General features: G+C 33.4%; 1 protein-coding gene across 12 annotated transcripts; it reads right to left on the bottom strand.

The window, feature by feature from the left end:
- Positions 1-396: 396 nt before the first annotated feature.
- ATJ1 (DNAJ heat shock family protein) lies at positions 397-19099 on the bottom strand. 12 transcript variants are annotated; one of them, XR_014332667.1, is made up of 19 exons: positions 18778-19082; positions 18588-18693; positions 18278-18364; positions 18034-18125; positions 16122-16205; positions 15843-15881; positions 15511-15621; positions 15392-15433; positions 15206-15293; positions 12249-12313; positions 12033-12095; positions 11823-11895; positions 11230-11326; positions 7734-7805; positions 4097-4153; positions 3860-3908; positions 3685-3754; positions 1686-1852; positions 397-917 (listed from the first exon to the last, which is right to left on the bottom strand). XR_014332667.1 is itself a non-coding variant. In XM_028216689.2 (19 exons), the coding sequence occupies exons 1-19, from the start codon at positions 18832-18834 to the stop codon at positions 818-820; spliced, it is 1434 nt and encodes a 477-aa protein (XP_028072490.2). In that variant the 5' UTR covers positions 18835-19099; the 3' UTR covers positions 397-817. The 12 variants fall into 12 exon arrangements, 6 of the variants coding, with proteins under 6 accessions (XP_028072490.2, XP_028072492.2, XP_028072491.2 ...); XR_014332666.1 differs by having other exon boundaries at positions 397-997; positions 1686-1772; XR_014332665.1 differs by having other exon boundaries at positions 397-953; positions 1686-1772.
- Positions 19100-21843: the final 2744 nt, after the last annotated feature.

Genomic DNA, 21843 nt, shown 5'->3' with positions numbered 1-21843 from the left:
TATTCTTACAAAGCAAAACAGCAAAATATCAGTGATCCCTCATACATCCAGAGGCAAGTTTAATGTTGAGTCCTTACATCCAATAAAAGGAGGTCAGATTGGTATCAAACCCAAGCCAAATTATGTAAAGAAACAGGCATGGAAAGAACAACTTAAAAATTCACCAATGAAATGTTTATACCCACCAAACATCTGGATAGAATCTAGAATTAATCTCTATTGATTTTTAAAATAGAATAAAAAAAAAATCCTTATAGTTTACTTGTTTAACAAAGTGAAAATGATTGCAGCCTTGTGCTACTTGTTATACCAGAAAACAAAAAACAAAAAACAAAAAAAAAAGGAAAGAAAGAAAGAAAACAAAACAAAAATGGGAAACAAAAAACAAAAACATTATACATATATAACAGCTTTTTTATTTGAACAGAAAATGTAAATAAATGTGTAGACGGGAGAGAATCAGTCCACCAGACTAAGAATGAACAGGTGTCGAGTAAAGAAATAGTACTTTTATTAACCACAAAAGAACCATTTCTATATATGTGAATTGATGTGATCTATGTCCACATACAAAGAAACAATAATCGAAAGAAAAAGCAACTCTGCAAGAGTAAAATCGCTGCTGATGAATGAGAAGAAAGCATGACTGGTTGTGTGTGAACATTAGTACCCTTTAATCAATGGAAGACCCATATCCTTGGAGCGAAGCAGTGTTAATGCAGCAATATCAGTGGAACCTTGCCAAGGCTGATAGCACCCCTTCTATCATAAGTGGTAGTCACAGATTTATCCATCAAAAATCACCAGTGGACAGCTCTCATCTCATGATTTTGTTAAGCAACAGAAGGATCAATATCAACATAGAGAATTCAAGCACAAACTTGACACCCGTCACATGATCAAGAATATGCTGCCACCTGTAAGTTTAACCAGTAGACAGCTGCTGATAAAGCCTGTTTTCCATTTCCAGAATGTTCACTACATTCAGAATGGTTGACTAGAGGACCAAAATTATATATGGTCAAGATTTCTACCAACTGGATTATGCCATTTTGAGTGAAAATAACAAGAATCTTGAAACTCATTGCAACATGCCTATGCTACTAGCTGATAAAAATAAAATAAAAAACATGCCTCTCTGCTAGAAAAATCAACTACCAGGCTAAAAGAACTACGTAACATTAATGCATTATAAGAAACAAAAACCTCAAACTCTTAACATTGTCAGGTTTTCCCTCCCTTCACATTAGGTAATTTCAAGGAGCAAAAAAATACAATATATGCAAGTCCTGTAACAGGCGACCAAGCGGAAGATCATTCCTACAAGCCTAAAGACACCAAATATTTGAAGCCAATAAATAATAGTTAGGACTTAGGAGGCATGGATGGCATCCATAGGGCAGAGGGAGAAGGCCTTGCACATGCATAGATCACTACCAAATGATGAAAGTCTTGAATGCTTAGTTTTGTATTTTGTGCACAAGATGGAGGAAGAACAATGTTTAAAAAGAAAAAGTCGAATAGGAAAGAAACTAAATTAATTTCATATCATGTTTGTGAATTGAATAACGAGTAGTTCATAGTATAAATCTGCCCATCAAAACAAATACTATATTTTTATGCCCATAAGCCACAAAAAGTAACCATAAATGCATAACTGAAACAAATACATTAATAACACTTACCAATTTCCCTCAGATGTGCTATTTTTATGAATAATTTCCTCCTTCGCCAATTCTTCTAATATAGCACGTTGACGTTCATTTACCGCACTGTCAGAATAAAAGATGGAACACAAATGAGATTGCATTTTCCTAGTTTACTTGAAGCACACTGCTTTAGAGCTTTAAACCTGTTGCAAGTAAAATAATGATGATAAATTTTGCAGCACTATTACTGATGACACAATGCTGGGTTTGGCAATAGCCATTATGCAGGGACAATCGTCCAGTTTTTGTGTTAGTGAAATGGTAAAAAGGATTCTCTTAGTAAAATCATGTGATCAGCATCCAAATAATGAACAAAGATGCCAAGGGAAGAGAATATGAACTTTCAATAAATTGTTTTTCGGTAACAAATTGGGGAAAACAAAAAATCTCATACTTGCCACAGGAAAACGTATAAGAGGAAAAAGAGAAAAGGCAAAGCCTGCATCAGGCCCTCAGCTTAGGTTAAAGAACATTGGTCATGTTCAAGCACCCCTTCGTTTCCGTCCATGTTATTCAAATTCGGCTCCAAAATAGAAGCAAGCTCTCTGGCTTGACTACACAACTTGGTCATGGTCATTCAAAGATTCTTGCACCAGTATAAAGAGGAAGGCTAATCATACTACCAGAAACATGTGATGATTTAGCAGTATCAGTACCTATAAAAGGTAAGTTGGAAGATCTGCCAAAACTTGATCTTCAAATTTCTAACTTTTAAGCACTCTAAAAAACCACTCATATGACAGTTTAAAGAGTAAAATACAAATAAAAATTGACTAATAATATGCGGGCAGTATGGATTACACTGACAATGATCCTATCATTCGTGGCCTATCTTTTGTGAATTATTATCTTTAACGAAACCTGCAGGGGCTTGTAGTCATATTCTTAGCAGAAAAGCATGGAAATCAAGCTCAAAATCAGTTTCTAGACAAATAACCAATCTGAAAATTAAATGTTTGTAGTCAGCTGTTCACATTTTTTAACACATAATATCTACTGAATCATCAGGAAATCTGACAAGCAATACTTATTGCTGCCCTAATAACTGGCTGTAGCCTTCAATATTGACAATTCTGCATCCCCCATTCAATTTTGTTATCAGATTATTCATTCCTTAATCAGAATTTCAAAACTGACTGAACTTTGTCATGTCACCCATTACGCCCAATCTGTAAATAAAAACTAAAGTTATTAACCAAAACCCATTACCATTATAACAATTTCTAAACACCTGTATGGGAAAAGATCCTAGAAATTTTTCAAGGTACAAATGAACAATTCTGCATTATTATAACATTTGGTCTGAATAAAAAAAAAATTAGTAGAGTGAGATAGTTTTTGAGACAATTACCTTGATTTTCTCATGTTTTCTGGCCAAAAAAAAAAAAAAAGCACACCTTCGTAATCAGACTTCAGCATCTAAAACAAAAAAATAAAATAAAAAAAGAGCAGCTTGAATTATCATTTGTCTAGGAGACAGTTTTCTTGCAGTTTCCAAGCATAACTGTATATAGTGGTCCACAAATACTAAGCAAAATGGATATTGAACTCCAGTAACCATCAGAAAATATTTTTTTTCTTTATTCCTACACACCATGACAACAAATGACCAAATTCATTGAAACAGTAATGCAAACAAGAAGTTCACATTTTTTGAGTTAATCTTTTCAATTACAACAGCTTCATAGATGAGGGAAGGAAGCAAAAAGAAAAATTCCTTCCAATAAAATCTGTAATGAGATCAACACCTTCCACTGGACCCCAGACAAAAACACTATTCAAAGCACCATCAGCCTGGGTCAGGCAACCCAAAAGGGACAGATAATATATATATATAAACAGCCCAAAACCCAAGCTAATTGAACAGTGCAACACGAAATTGCATAGCTCAGGAATAGGTTGTAGTTAACAGTATAATTGGAGGTGGAAGCAAACTCAAAATGCAAACAATAATTGTAACAAGAGAAAAGCTTACGTAGGAAAGTTGACGCGGAAGCGCACATACTGATCTCCGCGGTCTACAAGAATCCCATGCTTGGGCAAGCCTGCCACAACTTCCACAATAAGTGCTTTTGAGAGATAGGGAGGGAGAGAGGGAAAGTTAATATTAAGTAAATTTCAGCAGTACAAAATTTGCGATTTCAGTCCACCTTTGCCTCTCAGCACTGTAAGATGTCCATGTTGAACCCCCTTTGGTATCTACGAGGACCACAATGCAAAGACAAGTGGTGGTAACAATTAGAGGTTGAAATTGCTCAAACTAACCAGGCATGATCTTCAAAAGAAAAGCAACAAGAAGAAACTCCAAAATAAAATTTAAAAAAAAAAACTAGAGATGGCATTATTTCAAAGAATAAGTCAGTGGAAAGTAGAGATAGGTATCATACTTTCACTTGCATTTTACCGAACAATGCTGGTACCTCCACCTTACCACCAAGAATAGCCTGTTAAGAAAATTAAAGCTGCTCAATTAACAAAGCACTTTTTGCATTTTGTGCCCAAATACGTCATGTTAGGTTAGCTACAAAGGCATAATAACAACCTTTCAATTGATAAAACAGATTCACAACTGGGATGTATATAATGAATTGTAAAACCAAAAAAATTCATACAAGTAGGTAATCATGCTAGGAACACATAAACAAATCAATTTGTTCAAGCCCCGAGCCGCAGGGATGAACAGTACTATTAAGATGAAGCCACAATCAAATCATTCAGAACCAGGCTTAAAGAGGGACTAACAGGAAGCAAACTTTAGGTCTCACTGCAAGAGTAATTGCGTTATTTTAGGCAATTTGTACAAGGGTATATGCCGATCAAAAAAATATTGTACAACAAAATTTTGATGTCCAAAAATATTATAGATCCAAGAGGGAAATTTTCTTTACATTGAGAAATAAGAAATAACCAAAACATTTGGAAATTTTACTCCCAATTAAATCTTGTTCATGATTATAACCTATTAGTCAAGTGTATGAGTAGCTGTGAGACTTCAATTTGAAGAGATCAGAGATCCAAAACTCTTTGACAATAAATGACAAACTCTTTGAGACTTCAATAAACAAATAAATCATTCTTCTTCCCACTTCTTTTACAGGCAAGCCACCTCACAGGACATTAGTTACAGGACTGAAAGATGAAAAAATTTAGAATAACCTCAAAAGGTGCAAGGATTTTGATGGTTACCTATCTCCACATCTCCTTTTCTTTCTTCTTAATTCGTTTCTCTTCCTATCTCACTTACCTGTCTCCTATGAAGCACTGGTACAGGTGCGAGTACTGATACGTGTACGATATGGGTACGTCGATACGGTAAAATTCAAAAAAAATAGAGGGTACAGGTACGCTTTGGTACGCTTGTAAAAAATATTTCTTTTGAATTTAGAGTAATGCAAAAATTAATTAAATGATTTAATTTGTTAAGATCCAACCTACAATTAACATTTAATGTCAAAAGTAAAAGTATGAATCAAAATTAAAGGTCAATGTATTAAATAACTTACAAACCATAGTTTAATTTTAAAATCATGTTAAGTATAAAATAAAAAATAAAAAAGAAATCTAGTGAAAGGAGTTTTATCTCTATAGTAGAAGAAAATATTATTTCAACTGAGGTACGGTACAGTATGACTTGGGTATATACTAGGGGGTTGTTTGGAATAAACTATATAAGTACACTTTTTGACTTTTTGAATTTTTGGATAAAAAAGTAGAGGAAAAACAGATGATTGTTTGGGATAACTTTTTAACTTTTTACGAAAAAATGTGTAAAATATTGTATAAAATAGCAAAATTACTGTATTGCCCCTATGCCCTATGCGTAGTGACAGTGACTATTGAAGGAACAGTACGGATGGCTTTGAATTGTGTGGTGGGGGCAGACATGCTTCAGATTATATATGTATAGGATGAGGCTTCCCTCTAGTTTTCATCGGACTGGAGGGGCCTACCACGGGTCCCGTTTCAATAATTCGAACTGATCAATGTATAGAACTCGTCGAGTACTATATACTTGTAAAAAATCATGTTGATCGGATATCGATAACTACATAATCAAATCAGTTTTGCATAAAAAAAAAATGGACGGTGAAAAATAAACTACTGAAAAAAATCTGATTTGATCACATAGCTATCGATATCTGATCAACGTGATTTTTTACAGCCATATAGTACTCGACGAGTTCTACATATTGAACGGTTCAGATTATCTAAACGGGACCCATGGTGGGCCCTCACGGGCCCAACAATACCCTCCAGTCAGATGAAGAACTGGAGGGAAGCCTCATCCATAGTGCACTGCACGGTGAGGGTACTTGGCTTGTGTATAGTACAAGTTCATTGTTGTACTTGGCTTATGTACTCTTTTTTTTTTTGTATTTTTTTGGTAAATAGTGATAACTTATTGGCTTTTTTAATAACTTTTTAGCTTTTTGTCTTTTTTAGATTTACCCAAACACCTACTAGGTACGTTTGGGTACACCAAAAATTAAGAAGAAAAATTTTTGGTACGCGTTTCGTGTACTCAGTACGTGTTTCGTGTACCCAATACATATGTAAAAGTACCATACGAGGTACCATATGCCGGTAAGTATTCAATACGGGTATGGCATATTTTTCGAAGTACCCATGCTTCATACCCTGTCTCCTAATGCATATAGTTTTACTCATGTGCACATTATCAAACCCAAGATTCCTTCCATCTTCCTTCTTTCCTTAACTAGGTTGTGAACCCTCTTTGAAAAATGCAGAGCCCCCACCATTTATCCCAGGGAAAACGGGGAGGAGGCAAGAACGAAAAATTCAAGAATATAATCTAAAAAGAAATTTCCCAGCATGTTCAAGGTAAAAAACTATATTGTAAACGTTAAGAATTTGTTAGCTCATTGTGAATGCAATGCAAATCAAGGTAACACAAGCAGCCCATTCTCTCTTATTCATAGGACCAGTTTGAGGCTTCTCTCTTGCTTCCTCCTTCATATTCAAGCTATAACTATATTGTAAACCTTAAGAATATGTTAGTTACTTCGTCCATTGTGAAGGTTTCAATGCAAATTAAGTCAACACATGGAACACAATCTCTCTTATTCACATAACAGTGGAAGGTGTCTCCCTTAATCCGCCTCTCTATATCTTAGTAAGTGACATATATACTCCGTAAAGCAGACATACTGCGTTTTTGGCACCTAAAATGTAAAGTTCTACACAAAGTTCTATCCTAGGCAATAATTTGTGAACTGCAACGAAGGTTAATAGGTAGGAAGCACACGGACACTCCAAAAAAGTGTCGCATCTCTCTGACACGTGTCAAACACAGACACGGGCCACAGAGAAGACACCATGTCCACATGTCAGCCACGCCATGTTGCATGTCAAATTCTATTTTTGTTTTTATTTTTTTTGTAGGACAAGTTGGGGACACTTCACCACCAAGCATGTCTTATATCTGGACGCGCCTCAGGCCACCTTTATAAGTTTTTTAATAATTATAGAAAGCTGGTTTGGGGTCAATAAAATATACGAAAACAAAGAGGGGAAAAATTGGGGAAAAAACTAAAATACCTTCACATGTACATTGATGTCTTTTTTATCTTTGTGCCCTAAATTTATATTCATATACATAGCAAATAAAAATATATTAGAAGAAAAAAAATTTGCCACATCTATGTCGTGTCCATATCCTAATCCTAATTTTTTTTAAATAGTTGTATCCCGTGTCTGTACCCATGTCTTTGTCAATGTCTCTGCCTCTTTAGGTCATTACAAAGAAAATCAAAGAGAAATCCTAATATCCGACGATTCTATTAACTAAACAAAATTGTTTCCTGCTGTCCCGTTAGCACTAATATCAGTGAGTCAATAATGCATGCTTGCAGGTGTTGACGTCATCAAAAAATAAAAAATACACAAGAAAGATACGAAATTGTTCATATCAAGTGAGAATCTAAAGCTGCCAAACATAGACGCCAAATGGCAAGCTGGAAAACAAGAAACAAGTACAAGGAAAAGGAGAAGAGTGGTTCTCACTTGCGTAAAGCTAATATTAGAATCCACATACACATCTGCACCATCCCTAGCAAAAATAGGATCTTCAGCCACCTGAATTCCAACATAAAAGAAAATTCTGAAAACAAATGGGAGTAAGCATTGCAAACCAACAGAGATTGAAACTCTTAATGCAAAAAAAGGAAATCAAATCCCAAAAATAGGGCAGCAAAAACTTGAAACCATGGGTCAACTCATGTATATCAGTCCTAAATTACAAAGGCAGTTCAATCAAAGAGGAAAAATTTGACTCTAACAAGAGTCTGTACATTACATAAATAGCATGTTACTGTCAGCGAAATTTACTCAAACTAAAACGGTACATTTCTCTTCTTTTTTTGGACTGAAACCTCCATGTATTAAAATGATATAGATATAGGATCAGTGAGAAAAAAAAAAAGAATAGAAAGAGCTTAACAGTTTAAACTGTGGGAAGAATAAGTTATCACTATATATCTTGAAAGAGCAGAGCTAGAGCTCAGACTGGTACTAAAGACAAATCCTAGCTTATCACAAAAAACTTCAGCTTAAAGCATAACAGCAAATGACATACTTAAAGAAAAACATAAGCTAAATCTTCTTCAGACAAGTTGACCTCAAATACGCTTCAATGCATACTTAATGCCCTTTACCTAAATATTTCATACTAGAGATTGCCCATGAGATGCACAGGAAACAAAGGCTTGGTGCTAAAATGGTAATAAATTTCTAAGAAAAAAATGTCAAAAGTGAATATAATAAAAGGAGAAATGGCATCTAAAGGCAAAAATTTCACCCATTCAGCATGATATTTATCTTTCTTGTTTTCTGCGGTAACCAAACAGAGAAAAATGCTTTTCTCTACACTTCTCTTTCCTTTCCTTTCCTTCACCAAATCTAAAAACCAACCCAAGCAAAAGGAAATGCGCTGAAAATATCTCACCTAAATTTTAGTAAGGGTAAATTCACTATTTGTCATTTGATGAACAATGGGTGATGATTAAGGAAGAGTACTATCTTCTCATTTGATGGATGAGATAATTCTGGACAAAGACAGCTGGAAATTCTGATCATGCTAAATGATGATATCAATTTAAGCATATTGGACTCTTCAATTAGATATGAAACTTCCAAAGATGAAAATAAGATAACTAATATGTAAAATGTTAGTAAGAATGGAGCAATATTTGGTGCCAAAGCTCAACTGCCAAAGAAGTTAAATCTGGGAACAGCCACCTTGTTCAAATAATGCCTAATGCCAAATGCTATGTTTCTTGTACCCAATCTATGTGGTACCAACAATAGTTAATTGCATTGTATTTATTTGTTATTAGGATAATTTTTTTAAATCCAAGCAGAATTGTAGAGTCTTTTTTTTTTGGTACCAATCTCCTAAAACTTGAGTTTTGCGGAAAGTGATTGCCTAACATGCTAACTAGCACAAGCACAGCCATGAGACACAAACATAATGCAAATAACAAACATTGACATGACAAATTCTAGGAAAGTAGGTTCCACACACTAGCAAGGGCACAGGAAAACAGATATTTTATTTTCTTCATATATTATCAATTTATTGTTAGTAAATATACAAGTACACATAAATTTATATTACAAATAAATAAGTTAGTTGTTTTAGTTTTGTATCAACAATTGCATATTGCAAAAGATGGGAACAAGGCACAAATCACATACACTAATATTCTTTTACTTCTACCACTGTACTCGTCCCACCCCCGACCCCCTTTATGTCTTATTCTTTGCATATATTGGTAATTTTCCCAAAAGTGTGGGCATTCGCCACATGTCCAACACAAACATGGTTCTAGAAATGTCAGCTAACGCAATATCAAAGATTTGATTTTAGCAAATCGTGGGCTCATTTATTCACAGACCCCCACAATTTTTGTTTGCATGCACACTACTCAGTTGTGTTTACAGCTTATTCCAATTGTTTGTCTCCACATCTAAGAGAAAATCATCCCAAAGGAAGGATGGAACAACTTGATATACAGTGTTTGGTTCATTCCCAAATAGCTAATGTGATGTTGCTGAACAAGAATGGGTGAATTTCAATCCAAATGGGTAGGATATAAAACAAGCTAAACAAATGGCTAGGTTTATAACTATTGGTCTTAATACATGTTGAACAGTTTGATATACATTGTTAGGCCCTTTCCTAACAACTTAAGCTGTTGAGACTAGTAAAGCACATATTATGACAGGTCTTGGGTTCAAATCTCTCTGCTTGCATTCTGTTTGATTGTTTCCCGGTTTGCATTCTATTTTTCATGTTTGGATGTTTGCATCTCCACATGCAAGATGGGTTTACATGTGACAGAAGGTGTTGGAGAGTTTGATATACATTGTTACACCACTTCCTTAACAACTTAAGCTTCTGGGACTAGTGGTGATCTAACAATATGGACCTCTTTGTTGATTAAGAATAAAGTTAAGAAATTTTAACAAAATCTTAGTATGTTCTTCAGACCAGGTTGACTCATAATTATAAGCCTGCGAGGAAATCTGAAAAGCCCACACTTCAACATGGAGCTCACAAGAACTAAACTGATTGCACTGCACAAACAACCATAAATCCAAAGAAATTCAAAGTAACAAAAATCACATCAACCACCATCAATAGCTTTGAAATCATTACAGAAGCAGATTGAACCATTCATAGAACAAAGCACCATAAACTAGATCAAGGTACAACCAGGAAAAAAAAGGTTGAATTATAAAATAGAATTATCTATTATTATAAAATATGAGCTATTATTCATTAGATTTATAATAAAAAATTATCTATTATTAAACCCATTATCTTATGATCTAATACATTTAATGGAACATAACAAATTATCAAGTTCTCAATTAATTTTTCATTTTTCATTTTTCGTTCTACATAATTTGTGATGTAGTGGAGCTAGTACTTAGAGCACACACAAAAGACAGTCAAACACACAAGCACAAACAAGAGTGCACACACACACAGAACAAAGTAATTCACCACGAAAAATGACTTAGATTAAAACAGTATTCTTTTACTTTCTTTTATAGGTAAGTTGAGACCAAAATTTTACACAAGAACTTCCATCAAGAATGACATAGCAGTACCATTTTTAAAAATTACAATGAACAGTCTTTTGTTTCAAAAAGATAAGCCTCTTATTCACCAGCTGTTTTATTGCTAGTTTAGGATTTAAAATTCTGTCTATACAGCATTATTCCTTTGACTTTGTAACTCTAACAAATAGCCATCTTTTGGCTTGATTTACTTGTCGATTTACAAATCTAGCAGAAGAAACACAAGTAGAAATGACACCATCAATTTTCTCAACATATAGCACACCCTAGACTCTAAAAGCAGATATCAACTAACTTTCAACTGTAAATTTCTCTATGAAAAAAATCAAAACTATGTACAACTGTCAAGAGCCTCACATGTAAGCCAAATTTTTTTCGAGTACTAAAATACTTTCAATACAAGAAGTAATACCGTGCCTTTAGTTTTATGTGTAGGCTGCCAGGTTGAGTTCCTTGTCTTCCAGCATTACCAGCTTTTGGAACACGGATTGTATCCCCAGAATCCACACCTAATAAATTCAAAAGGAGGAGAAAGAAATAAACCAACTGTTAAGGTAAACTTTTAATTAAACATATGGATCTCTCAGTGCTAAGTAATGGACACAGAAAGTATTAGCAAATACTTGCCTAGAAAAAGATATAGAAACAGAAGTTGCAGAAACACATACAAATTTCAATATTCTTCAGTATTTAGGCACTTTGTATCATATAGAAATCTAGTACTACAAACCCATTTGTGTTCATTATGCCTATGTTTTTCAGATATTTGGAATTGCCTATTTTAGACACCCTTCATCCATCTTGAACACGGAAACAACTGGAATACAATCTCAACATGAATCACCCAAGATGTGTGAAGCAAGTATTATTTAAACTTGCAGATACAGTTTTCCAACAAAGTGATCGATACAACCGAACTTAACAAGCCTATAGATATAAATATATGGCCTGATAACAAAAAGGAGTCAGGAGTTAGGTTACTGAAAAGTTGCAAAATGAACCAACCTGCCGGTATTGTAACTTTAACCTCCTTGACTCCTTCAACCATGCCTGATCCACTGCATGCCCTGCAGTTTTCCTGCACCATATACAATTAAATAGATTGAACATTATGAGTAATATTTGCATCCACATAAAAATCAACAAGGTAATGGGATATTATTTGCAACCACACATCAAACTCAACAGAGTAATTCAGCAGTTTAGCTATCAGACCTTGATGACTCGGCCTGAGCCCTTACAAGTACCGCATGTTGCCGAGAATGGAGGAATTGTAACCTAATAGAAGAGATGGATAGGATTGAATATGAAAATATACTTGAAGAATGAATCATCACACTTCCAAAATAAAAGATTTAGTCACCTAAACAAAGCACCCTTTCTCAAAAGGAAGTCAATTGTTGACATTAGTTTATTAAATGAAGCACTTACTCTCCCAAAGCCTTCACAAGTTGGACAAACCTTTGCCTTGGCGTTAAGTGGGTGACCAAGACCATCTGCATCACACGATCAACAAAGGTAAACTCAATTATAAAAGCAGCAATGCAACTTGCCGTTAGAAGATAACAATTGGCATCAATGTGACCAAAGCACGGGTATACTTGAGACATCTCAACCCGACATGGTATCAGAATTCAAATATTCAATAAAAGTTGACAAGAAAAGGTAGCGTTTGGTTTAGTTTTGGAATTGTGATTCTCTTTTTGGAGTTGTGATTTGAGTGTGGAATTGTGAGTTTTTAAAAGAGAAAATTTGTTTGGTTATGAGTTTTAAAAAGAGTTTTGAAAAGAGTTTTTGAATTTTGAATTTTGAAAAGAGTTTTGAGTTGTATTTTAAATTTTGAGTTTTTGAATTTTGAGTTGTATTTTGAATTTTTTGGATTTTTTTTTTAAATATTAAGAAATGTTTAAGAAAATTTTATTTTTTTATTTTTAATATATAATTTTTATTTAAATTTTTTTATTTTAATATTTTATTTTATTTTGTAAATATTTTAATTTTTAATTTTAATATTTTAAGCTCAAAACACAACTCCACACTCAAATTGTAACCAAACACATAACTCAAAACTCAATTCAAAAATTATTTTCAAAACTCATAACCAAACACATAACTCGAAACTCCACATTACTTTCAAAACTCTACACTCAAAATGTAACCAAACACATAACAAAAAAAATTAAAATATTTAAAAATATTTTACAAAATAAAATAAAATATTTAAAATAAAAAAATAAAAAATATATTTAAAATAAAAAATAATTTTTTTTCAATTTTTTAATATTTAAAAAAATATAGCACAAAAATGTATGAAATATAGTGCACATTAAAATAAATATATATATATTTAAAATATAAATATTTATCCTAAAAAAATTAAAGTAAGAAAATTTTTAAATATTTAAAAAAAATAAATCCAAAAAATTTTAAAAGACAACACTCAAATCATGATTCTAAAAATAATTTTAAAAAACAAAATAAAAAAAAATTAATTGTTTTTTTTAAAAAAAATAGAGTTTTGAAAAGAGTTTTGGTTTTGCGTTTTGAAAATAGTTTTGAATTAAATTTTGAGTTGTGTGTTTGGTTATGAATTTTGAAAAGTGTTTTAAAAATTTTGAGTGTTGAATCATGATTTCACGCTCAAACCAAACGCAGCCCAAAATTTCCTCAATAAAAATAGGTCATAATGATAAATGTTTTCCATTGCAACCAAAGGTAGTTGTTTAACACAATCACAAGTCATACATTACATTTCATCAGCATTAATAGAGGAAATACATGGATCATTTCTTGTTCAGTGTCAATTATGTGACGAATAATCGAAAAATAAATAAGAGAACATGAATAAATCTCCTTTTAATTGTTTGATTGTGTTCAACAATTGAGAATGAGGGAAATTATATTATCAAGGTAGAAGATTCTGAATGATTTGATATAACTGTAATAATATATTTCTTTTGGACCATCCAAGACACCACGGAAATTATCTTGAAATTATCCTTGTGGCAACAGAAATCAATATTTCTAAGAACTGAAAACAGAAACTACAAGTTATATACATCAAACAGTACCTGATCAAGAGAATTCATAAAATCTACAAAGAATGATCCAAACTCATAACACTAAAAAAACAAGCTTCCTCACTCGGGCATACTTCAACTTTGGATTAGAAATCTCCACAACATCAAAGATTCACCTATAGCTCTCTTTCCTAATACACCAAAATAAAAGAGCATGTGAAGCACTCTCCTAACAGCCCAAAGTGATTCTAAATAACACCCACGTACCAGTAAAAACTAAGCCCATAGTAAGGGGAAAAACCAACCTAACTACTCTGTCCCATTTTGTTTATCCACCATTGGAAAAATCTAACTTTTTAAGGGGACAAGAACTAATTATGTTCACATCTGACTAAATATATTATTAGTTTTCAAAACTAACCCTCTAGTCTATCCTGCACTATTAAAAGCATTCAAACTCAATTAAGAGGGGATGATAATGTACAATCATAACACTAACCTTGACTTTTCAATGTGGACAACCATTTTGGGATGGAATAGTGAACAAAAAGAATAGATGAAGGGTGTATAAAAGAAGAGAGAATGAAACACCCATTACCACTTTAAATTACGAGAAAGAGAAATCAACTCTCCCTCAGCACCTTACCAATGATGCAAAGATTTAAAACCGTCATTTTTCTATTAATCAAGCTTCCACTAAAGGGAAACCCAATGCATGACGCTCCCGCTAAAGCAGAAGATGGGAAGGGCAAGATGTATGCAGCCTTAACCCCCATCAAACATTTTCCCTCGGTTCCATGCAAGGAAAAAAAAGCTATCTTTGAGTACCATATGGACACCAAGAACTTACTAAAATGTAAGTCAACAACTCATATAGGATTTTCCTAAGAGCACCCTGTTTACAGTTTATCAAGAAACCCCGTCATCCACCTTTCCACTGAGCTGCATGCATAGAGAAAGGATGCATAAAACTCTCCAATTCCCATTTCAGCAAGTCCCAAATAAAGAGCGCAATCAAGAAGTCACATCCTCAATTAGATAAGTTTACATTTACCATAATAAACAATAGTTTTATCATGGAAAAAAGAATGAACACACTACAAACTAACCATGTGTTTACTCTAATGCCTTCTATTCCATACAAAAACCATCCAATGCTCTAACAAATTATTAAAGGTGGCTGGAGGAGAGGAGGAAAAAGAAACTACTCTTTTTATGACGATTAGTAACCTAAAAGCAAACTCCTGGTTTAAAAAACCTTCACATAAAGAATCAATCAAATGTTTTTTAATAAACGACTCAAATTTTCAAGCTGGGAAGATGTTCCAAGAGGTGTGCAACTCCAAGACAAAATCAAAGTTTACTCACTGCAAGAATCGCAAGGAACACTTGCATCAAAAGACAGGTGCTTTGTGCATCCCTTAGCAGCTTCAGCAAATGAGAGTGACAGCTCCACCTATAACATTTGAAATAGAATATGGTACAAGCATCTTAGCTCAGAAACTCATAAAATCAATCTCACAGGACATATATTCACCATAGGTACAAATCAACCTGAATATCAGCTGCAAAATTCTCAGCCTCATTTTCAAAAATCTGTGGCATATCAAATAACTTCAGTATAATGATAATTGTGTATTCAAAGCTTACACCAAGGATGAAAGAAAAAATACCTCGGAGAAAATTTTGTGGAATGAATCAGAGAAATGAGTTCTATAAGCATATCTAAACCCCTCTGCATCATTAGCTGAATATTTTACATCCTCTGAACTCCTATAGCGCTCCTTCAATGGACATAAACAAAAAGAGAACTCAGCTAGTTCTACAAATTTTGAGTGGAATACAAGATATTGAGGTGCAGCATCTCATCTACACTGAGAGCACGTGCAGACAGAGAAAAGCGGCAATAGAAAAGAAAAAAAAAAACAAAAACAAAAACAAAATACAGACAAAAAAGCTAATAAAACTATAACTAGAAAAGTTAAAATGAGAAAAGAGTTGTTACCCTATCATATTGCACTCTCTTTTCGGAATCTTGCAAAGTCTGTAATTCACCTTCCACAACAAAGGGAAGCAAAATGTTGTCATAAAGGGAGAATTATTCAAGTCCAAAGCAATTCACAAATGCAATGAGTTTTCCTGATAATCATATAATATTATTTATTATTAACGTTATTATTTATTATTATTATTTTGGTTAATGAGCAGGCAATCAATAGAGGATAAGCTGAGGCATCACATAAACATGCAGTAGGTAATCCGCCACACAGATACAAATACAAACCTCATAAGCATTTCTTATCTCTTGAAATTTTCTCTTTGCAGAAGGATTGTTCTTATTTGCATCCGGGTGGTACTTCTTAGCAAGCTGCACAATGTTATCAAAATCAGAAATTCAACAGATCAATATAATATGCTGAAATTAGTATAGCTTCAAAGCAGAACTCAAGAAAAAGATAGCCATTCTCTCAACATAGTATTTGTCTCATCCAAAATCTAGAAGCAGCCAACCTTTACATCTGGTATTATTGAAAAAGCAAAGTTCCCACAAAAACAGAAAGTTTACTTCTAATTTCACTTCTTCCTAATGGGAAATTTTTTTTTTTTTTTAAAAAAAAATTGAAAGGTTATCTGCATACTTCTGGAAAAATATAACAGGAACGAATGGGTCACCCACCTATGGCACATAATAAAGGGTGTTTACAACTAAATTGCTCATAGAAAACAAAAAACTCAAGCCTAAAGGATTCTCAAGGATGAGAAAACGTTGTTTGAAACTACTTGCTTTTTATGTTAATTGTGCCTCTTTAGTGGTGCAAATTGCTTTATGTCATGAATTGCTTGATCCATCTTAAATTAGCTAATTTAAATTTTATAAAAACCTAAATGTTCTGATTCAAATTTGTGCAAAAGACTAACAAAACAATTTTTAAATCGTCACATTTAGAGCAGATATATTCTATGTTTCTAACAAAATAACCAAATTATTAGTTTCATTGTAAAACTAAAATATATAGATTTTTGACTTGTTTCATTTTTACATCCAAACGCATTAAATTGTTAATTTGTGAATAGACTAATTCCAAGATAGCCCAATTCGTATTTTTGGGACAACCACATAGGCCATTAGGTTTCATTGCCCGATTTCCCCTTGTAGCATTTTTTTTCTTTTTTCCTCCAACAAATGAGCTCCATTCTTAACAAGAGGGTAAAGAAGTTTAAAACAAAAACAAAAAAGAACTCTATTTAAATTAAGTGCAATACATAAATTAGGATCTCCTCAAGCAATAAGGAGTCAATATTCTGCTACATTGATTTAATTGCAAAGGACAAAAGAACAGCCTAGTGAATTTATAAACCCAACTGCCCATACAAGATAAAGTGAAATCAAAACACTAGTCTCCAATATTCAATGAGTCCAACAACATGTACATAGTGGTGGATATCTCCAAGCATTGAAAAATAAAATAAAAATAAAAAAGACCCACACACATACACAGATCAAATCTTGGCTAAACCAGTTTTTAAGCTTCTAATATCTCCTTACTCAATGCCCAATGACTAAACCTCCTTGAACTTTAAAAAGAACCATCATATCCCATTTCATCAACTGAACCACAACTCTCTTCCCAAAACGGAACCATAGAGAGTCCATTGAAAAATTAGATTACAAAACTCACTATCCTTTAAATAAGAATTATCAGTGGTAAATTATAGTACAGCATTCCTACCCCTACAATAATATACCCGCCTTTTCACAAAAGTAAGGACGTTTTTTCTCCTTCCACCAAAATCCCAATACCGAAGAATGCGAGAGTTCCCCTCAGAAAACCTCAATGTATCTCAATGGTCAATCAATAAATTTGCATCCCTAGAAGATTTACAAGGAAAGCTTTCTGTACAGGGTAAGATTCAATAGTGCCAAAATTTGGTATTAAGATCACAGTTAATTTGTCGATTTCATGAATGCAACACGGACACCAAATGGTGAAAATTTAGGAAAATGCAAAAGCTTCTTATACGATATAATTAAAATGTAGCACCAAAATAAAGTTCACCCAATATGGGGCAAGGAAATTTCTTTTCTTTTCTTTTTTAAAAGAAAAAACAAAGCAAAATAAAGTGTACCCAAAATGCAAGATAGTGAACTTAGAACCCCATCCCCGGACTATATATGAATCCTAAAATGTACTCACTGCATGAAAAGCCTTCTTAATCTCATCTCGATTTGCATCTTTGGAAACACCAAGAATTTCATAATAATCTCGTTCTGGGTAGTAACAACATCCTGGAGAAAGAAAGAAAACTATTATAGGGAAAATATATATTGGAAAAGTAAGTAGCAATGGTAGACAGAGTACCCAAAAAAAAGTCAAAAAGAAAATCATCACAGAATCAATATGCCAAAAATTATTGTTTTTTGGGGGGGAAGAAGGAAACCTGTGGCATGAATAAAACGCTTCATTTGCAGCATTCTCATGGTCGTAAAATCAGCATGCTTTTCAAAAAAACTGCAATTATAGAAATCTGCCAATGCACATACATTTCATTAGTAACTACTCAATTACAAATCATCAAACAATTATTTCACAAATTTTCATTAAAATAAACATGGGTACCACTGCTAAACTACTTTGAAATACAAAGCACACCACTTTTGGCTTTTTGGGCATGGTTTTATATTTTCTACATATTAGAGAATTTATCCCACAATGTTAATATTCAAATACATTTGTGTACAAATTCTTACTGCGACGGTGAAGCAATGCTCGTTGAAAAGTTGAGACAATCCCTTTCAAGTCTCCTTGATCAAATGGTGATTTTATACTCACCGGCGATAGGAAATGCCAGCGAAACTGCAATAAAGACATGAATTACTAAAAAATGCAGCTAGAATAGTAATAAAAATTGAAAATTTAAATGAGTTTTGATTGAATTACCAGCCGATTACGCAACAAAGAATTGGGGGCAAACCCTAAGGGATTGAATCTGCCCATTTGAAGCTAATTGTTGGTTATAAAAGAATAGAACAGTGGCGTGGGTCGCGACAGCGACAAAGCTTTGAAGAATCAGAGAAATGAAAAGCGAGGTTGAATCGATTCATGGGTCAGAGAGCAGTAGTGTTTATTAGGGAAAGTTCGGAGCGATAAACCCTTAGTGTTGGGGGTGTAGGGTTTTACGTAACCGTTACGTGCAGCGATGACTTTGGCATCAGGCTTTAGAAACACAAACAGGGAGGCTTTTCTCATATTAAGTCAAATTACCATCTTAATTTTCAAATTTGGTCTAATTTAGACGGAATTTTTAAATTAGGCTAAAGGATTATTACAAATCATGTTTTCACTGTTTTGAGTAGAAAATTTGTGAAATAGTAAAAGCGCTATTACAAACCACACTTTTAATTAAGAAAGTGTGGTTCTGCTTTTAAGACAAATTTGTTTTCTTCATAAAACGTGGTTTCAAACCACGCTTTTACCGTGCTTATTTTGTTTTTTTGAAGAAAATGTGGTTCCAAAACACGCTTTCACTGTGCATATAATTTAAATTTTATTTTCTGAAGAAAACGTGGTTCTAAACCATACTTTCACTATACATTTATTTTCTTAAGAAAACATGATTGCGAATCACGCTTTCACTGTTCACTACAATAAGCGTGAATTGCAACCACGCTTTTACTGTTCATTTAAATTTTATTTTATTTTTATTTTTTTTAATTTTTTTTTTCTGTTGTCATTGTTTTGGTGATAATGTAATTCATAATTTTTTTTTTTGACTTTACTAAAGCCATTCTCATGTTAAATTTTTTTTTTTTTTTTTTTTGTCTTTGTTTTGGGTTAGAAGGTGTAATTCAAAAAAAAAATTGACTTTACTAAAGCCATTTTCATGTAAATTTTTTTTATTTTTTGTTTTGTCTTTGTTTTGGGTTAAAAGGTGATAATATAATTCATAAATTTTTTTTTGCTTTACTAAAGCCGTTTTCATGTAAAATTTTATTTTTTTTCTTTTATCTTTGTTTTGGGTTAGAATGTGTAATTCAAAAATTTATTTTGACTTTACTAAAGTCGTTTTTGTTTAAATATATTTTTTTTTCTTTTGTCTTTGTTTTGGGTTAGAAGGTGATAATGTAATTCAGAAAATCGGTTTAGTAAAACCGTTTTCTAGCCGTTTTCATCATAAAAAAAAAAAAAATCTTTCGTCTTTGTTTTGAGTTAGAAGGTGATATACATTCTCTACAGTCCGAAGCACATCCACACACTGTGCAGTTCGACGAACAACGACGAAGGGTGAGACGCAAAGTGCACCGCGGAGTAGGCTAAGAAGACGACGGCCACCGCGAGAGCTACAGCAAGAAGGAATAAGAGAAAGACCTCAAATTTTAGTGATGTATTTTTTACATACGAATGGTACTTTTTCCGTTTTTTACTATGTAATGTAACTTGTATGTAATTTGAATTCTGATTACGAACAGGAACTTATGTAATATAAATATTGGGTTAGAGTTGATGTTATTGTGATTCAATTGGTTTCACTTATTTCATAAGACTGATGTTGTGCAATGAATGAATGAATGGAAAGGTTATTTGTTTTATTCAATTAGTAGTGTATTTTTTGTAAGAATGATAACGTTATTTGTTATATTCAATGAATAATGGTTACATTTTTGGGTTGTCATGATTGAGAAGATGAACAAGTTAAGAAAATGTGTATTTCTCCTAAAATAAATTTTGTCAACATTTTTGTAATAAAGCTTAATACATAATATACGAAGTCACTAATTTATTAAATACTCATACAGGCATGAAAACAACATAACTGAAATTGCAAATGTAACAGTTTTCAGTTACATAGGTAATACAGACATAAGTCTCCCACAAAAATATATTCTGGACACCATGAACTGAACACATAATACATACATCCTGGACACCCTGAACGGAACACATAATACATAAACATAACAGTTAGACAGACAAATATTAGGTAGACAATCTGACAAACTCATTACGGAAACACTTAGTCTAACACAGACATTACATATTAATGCATGACCTAATATTGCCGAAGTGTAGACATTAACACCTAATTCGCGCTTAAATCGGCAATCTCAGAGTCTGAATAATCCGAAAGCTCAGCGTCAGAGACAAGTTCAGGATCCTCCATGATACCCTTGATAGCCACAACATTTGGTTATGTTCTGTTCTTCTGGGCATCCTTCTTAACTATGTATAGTTGCATATCGCGGGCTAACCTACGGCACATTTGAGAAATCTCACGTTGTAGTCTTTCACATAGTCGATCAACATTATCAGGATCTTCCTTTTGGATCTCAACAGAACGTGCTTTTGGCACCTTAAGTTGATTTTTCCGACTTAAGGTTTCCAGCTGTACCCGCTGTATAAATAGTGCGGACCACTTAAGACGAGCAGCGTCAGATAAACCATATCTTGTTTGATTGTCAGATGGCTCCATACATGAACCTCCTTGAACTCGATAACACTTGGGCATCAAAAAATGTCACTTCCCAAACCTATCACGATAACCACAAGCATAATCTAAAACAGGTATTGTTGTTTCGTCTTCAGCATCGCCACGTCCCCTTCCCTCTCTTCGTCATGAACTGTCACCCCTTTGCAAGTTCCTACCACCACTGCGATTCCCACTCCCTTCCATGAATCGTGTAGCCATGCTAATTTTTTTAAACAAATGAATGATAATTTCGTAGAACGAAATGAGTTGTAAGGTTGTGTCTTCACCTTTAGTCGTTTATATAGTTGGTTATGAACGGCTTTAGAAAGATATTGAAGGAAAAACTATAGAAAATAAATGTCTCTACATGACAATCCCACATAAACAAACAAGGTATGAGTTGTCACTAGAATGAAAAAACAGAGAAAAGCAAATACTGTGTACCAAGTCACGTGACTTGACAATCCATCTGTATATACCGACAAAATAAGGGCACGCTCACTGTAAGGTAAATAAGTGAATTCACTGTTGCCATGTGA

This window comes from Camellia sinensis, chromosome 6, assembly GCF_055761805.1.
Source record: "Camellia sinensis isolate YWXY chromosome 6, ASM5576180v1, whole genome shotgun sequence".
In the NCBI taxonomy this organism is placed as follows: Eukaryota; Viridiplantae; Streptophyta; class Magnoliopsida; order Ericales; family Theaceae; genus Camellia; species Camellia sinensis.
This window is presented reverse-complemented; position numbering and strand designations above follow the sequence as displayed.

Excerpts from the sequence above, each read along its gene's own strand:
- ATJ1 (XM_028216689.2), bottom strand. The coding sequence starts at position 18,834 with ATGGGCAGATTCAATCCCTTAGGGTTTGCCCCCAATTCTTTGTTGCGT. Across the intron at positions 15,434-15,510 it reads TCCACAAAATTTTCTCCGAG|ATTTTTGAAAATGAGGCTGA; the intron begins GTATTTTTTCTT and ends GATATGCCACAG. Across the intron at positions 12,096-12,248 it reads CTTGTGAAGGCTTTGGGAGA|GTTACAATTCCTCCATTCTC; the intron begins GTAAGTGCTTCA and ends CTCTTCTATTAG.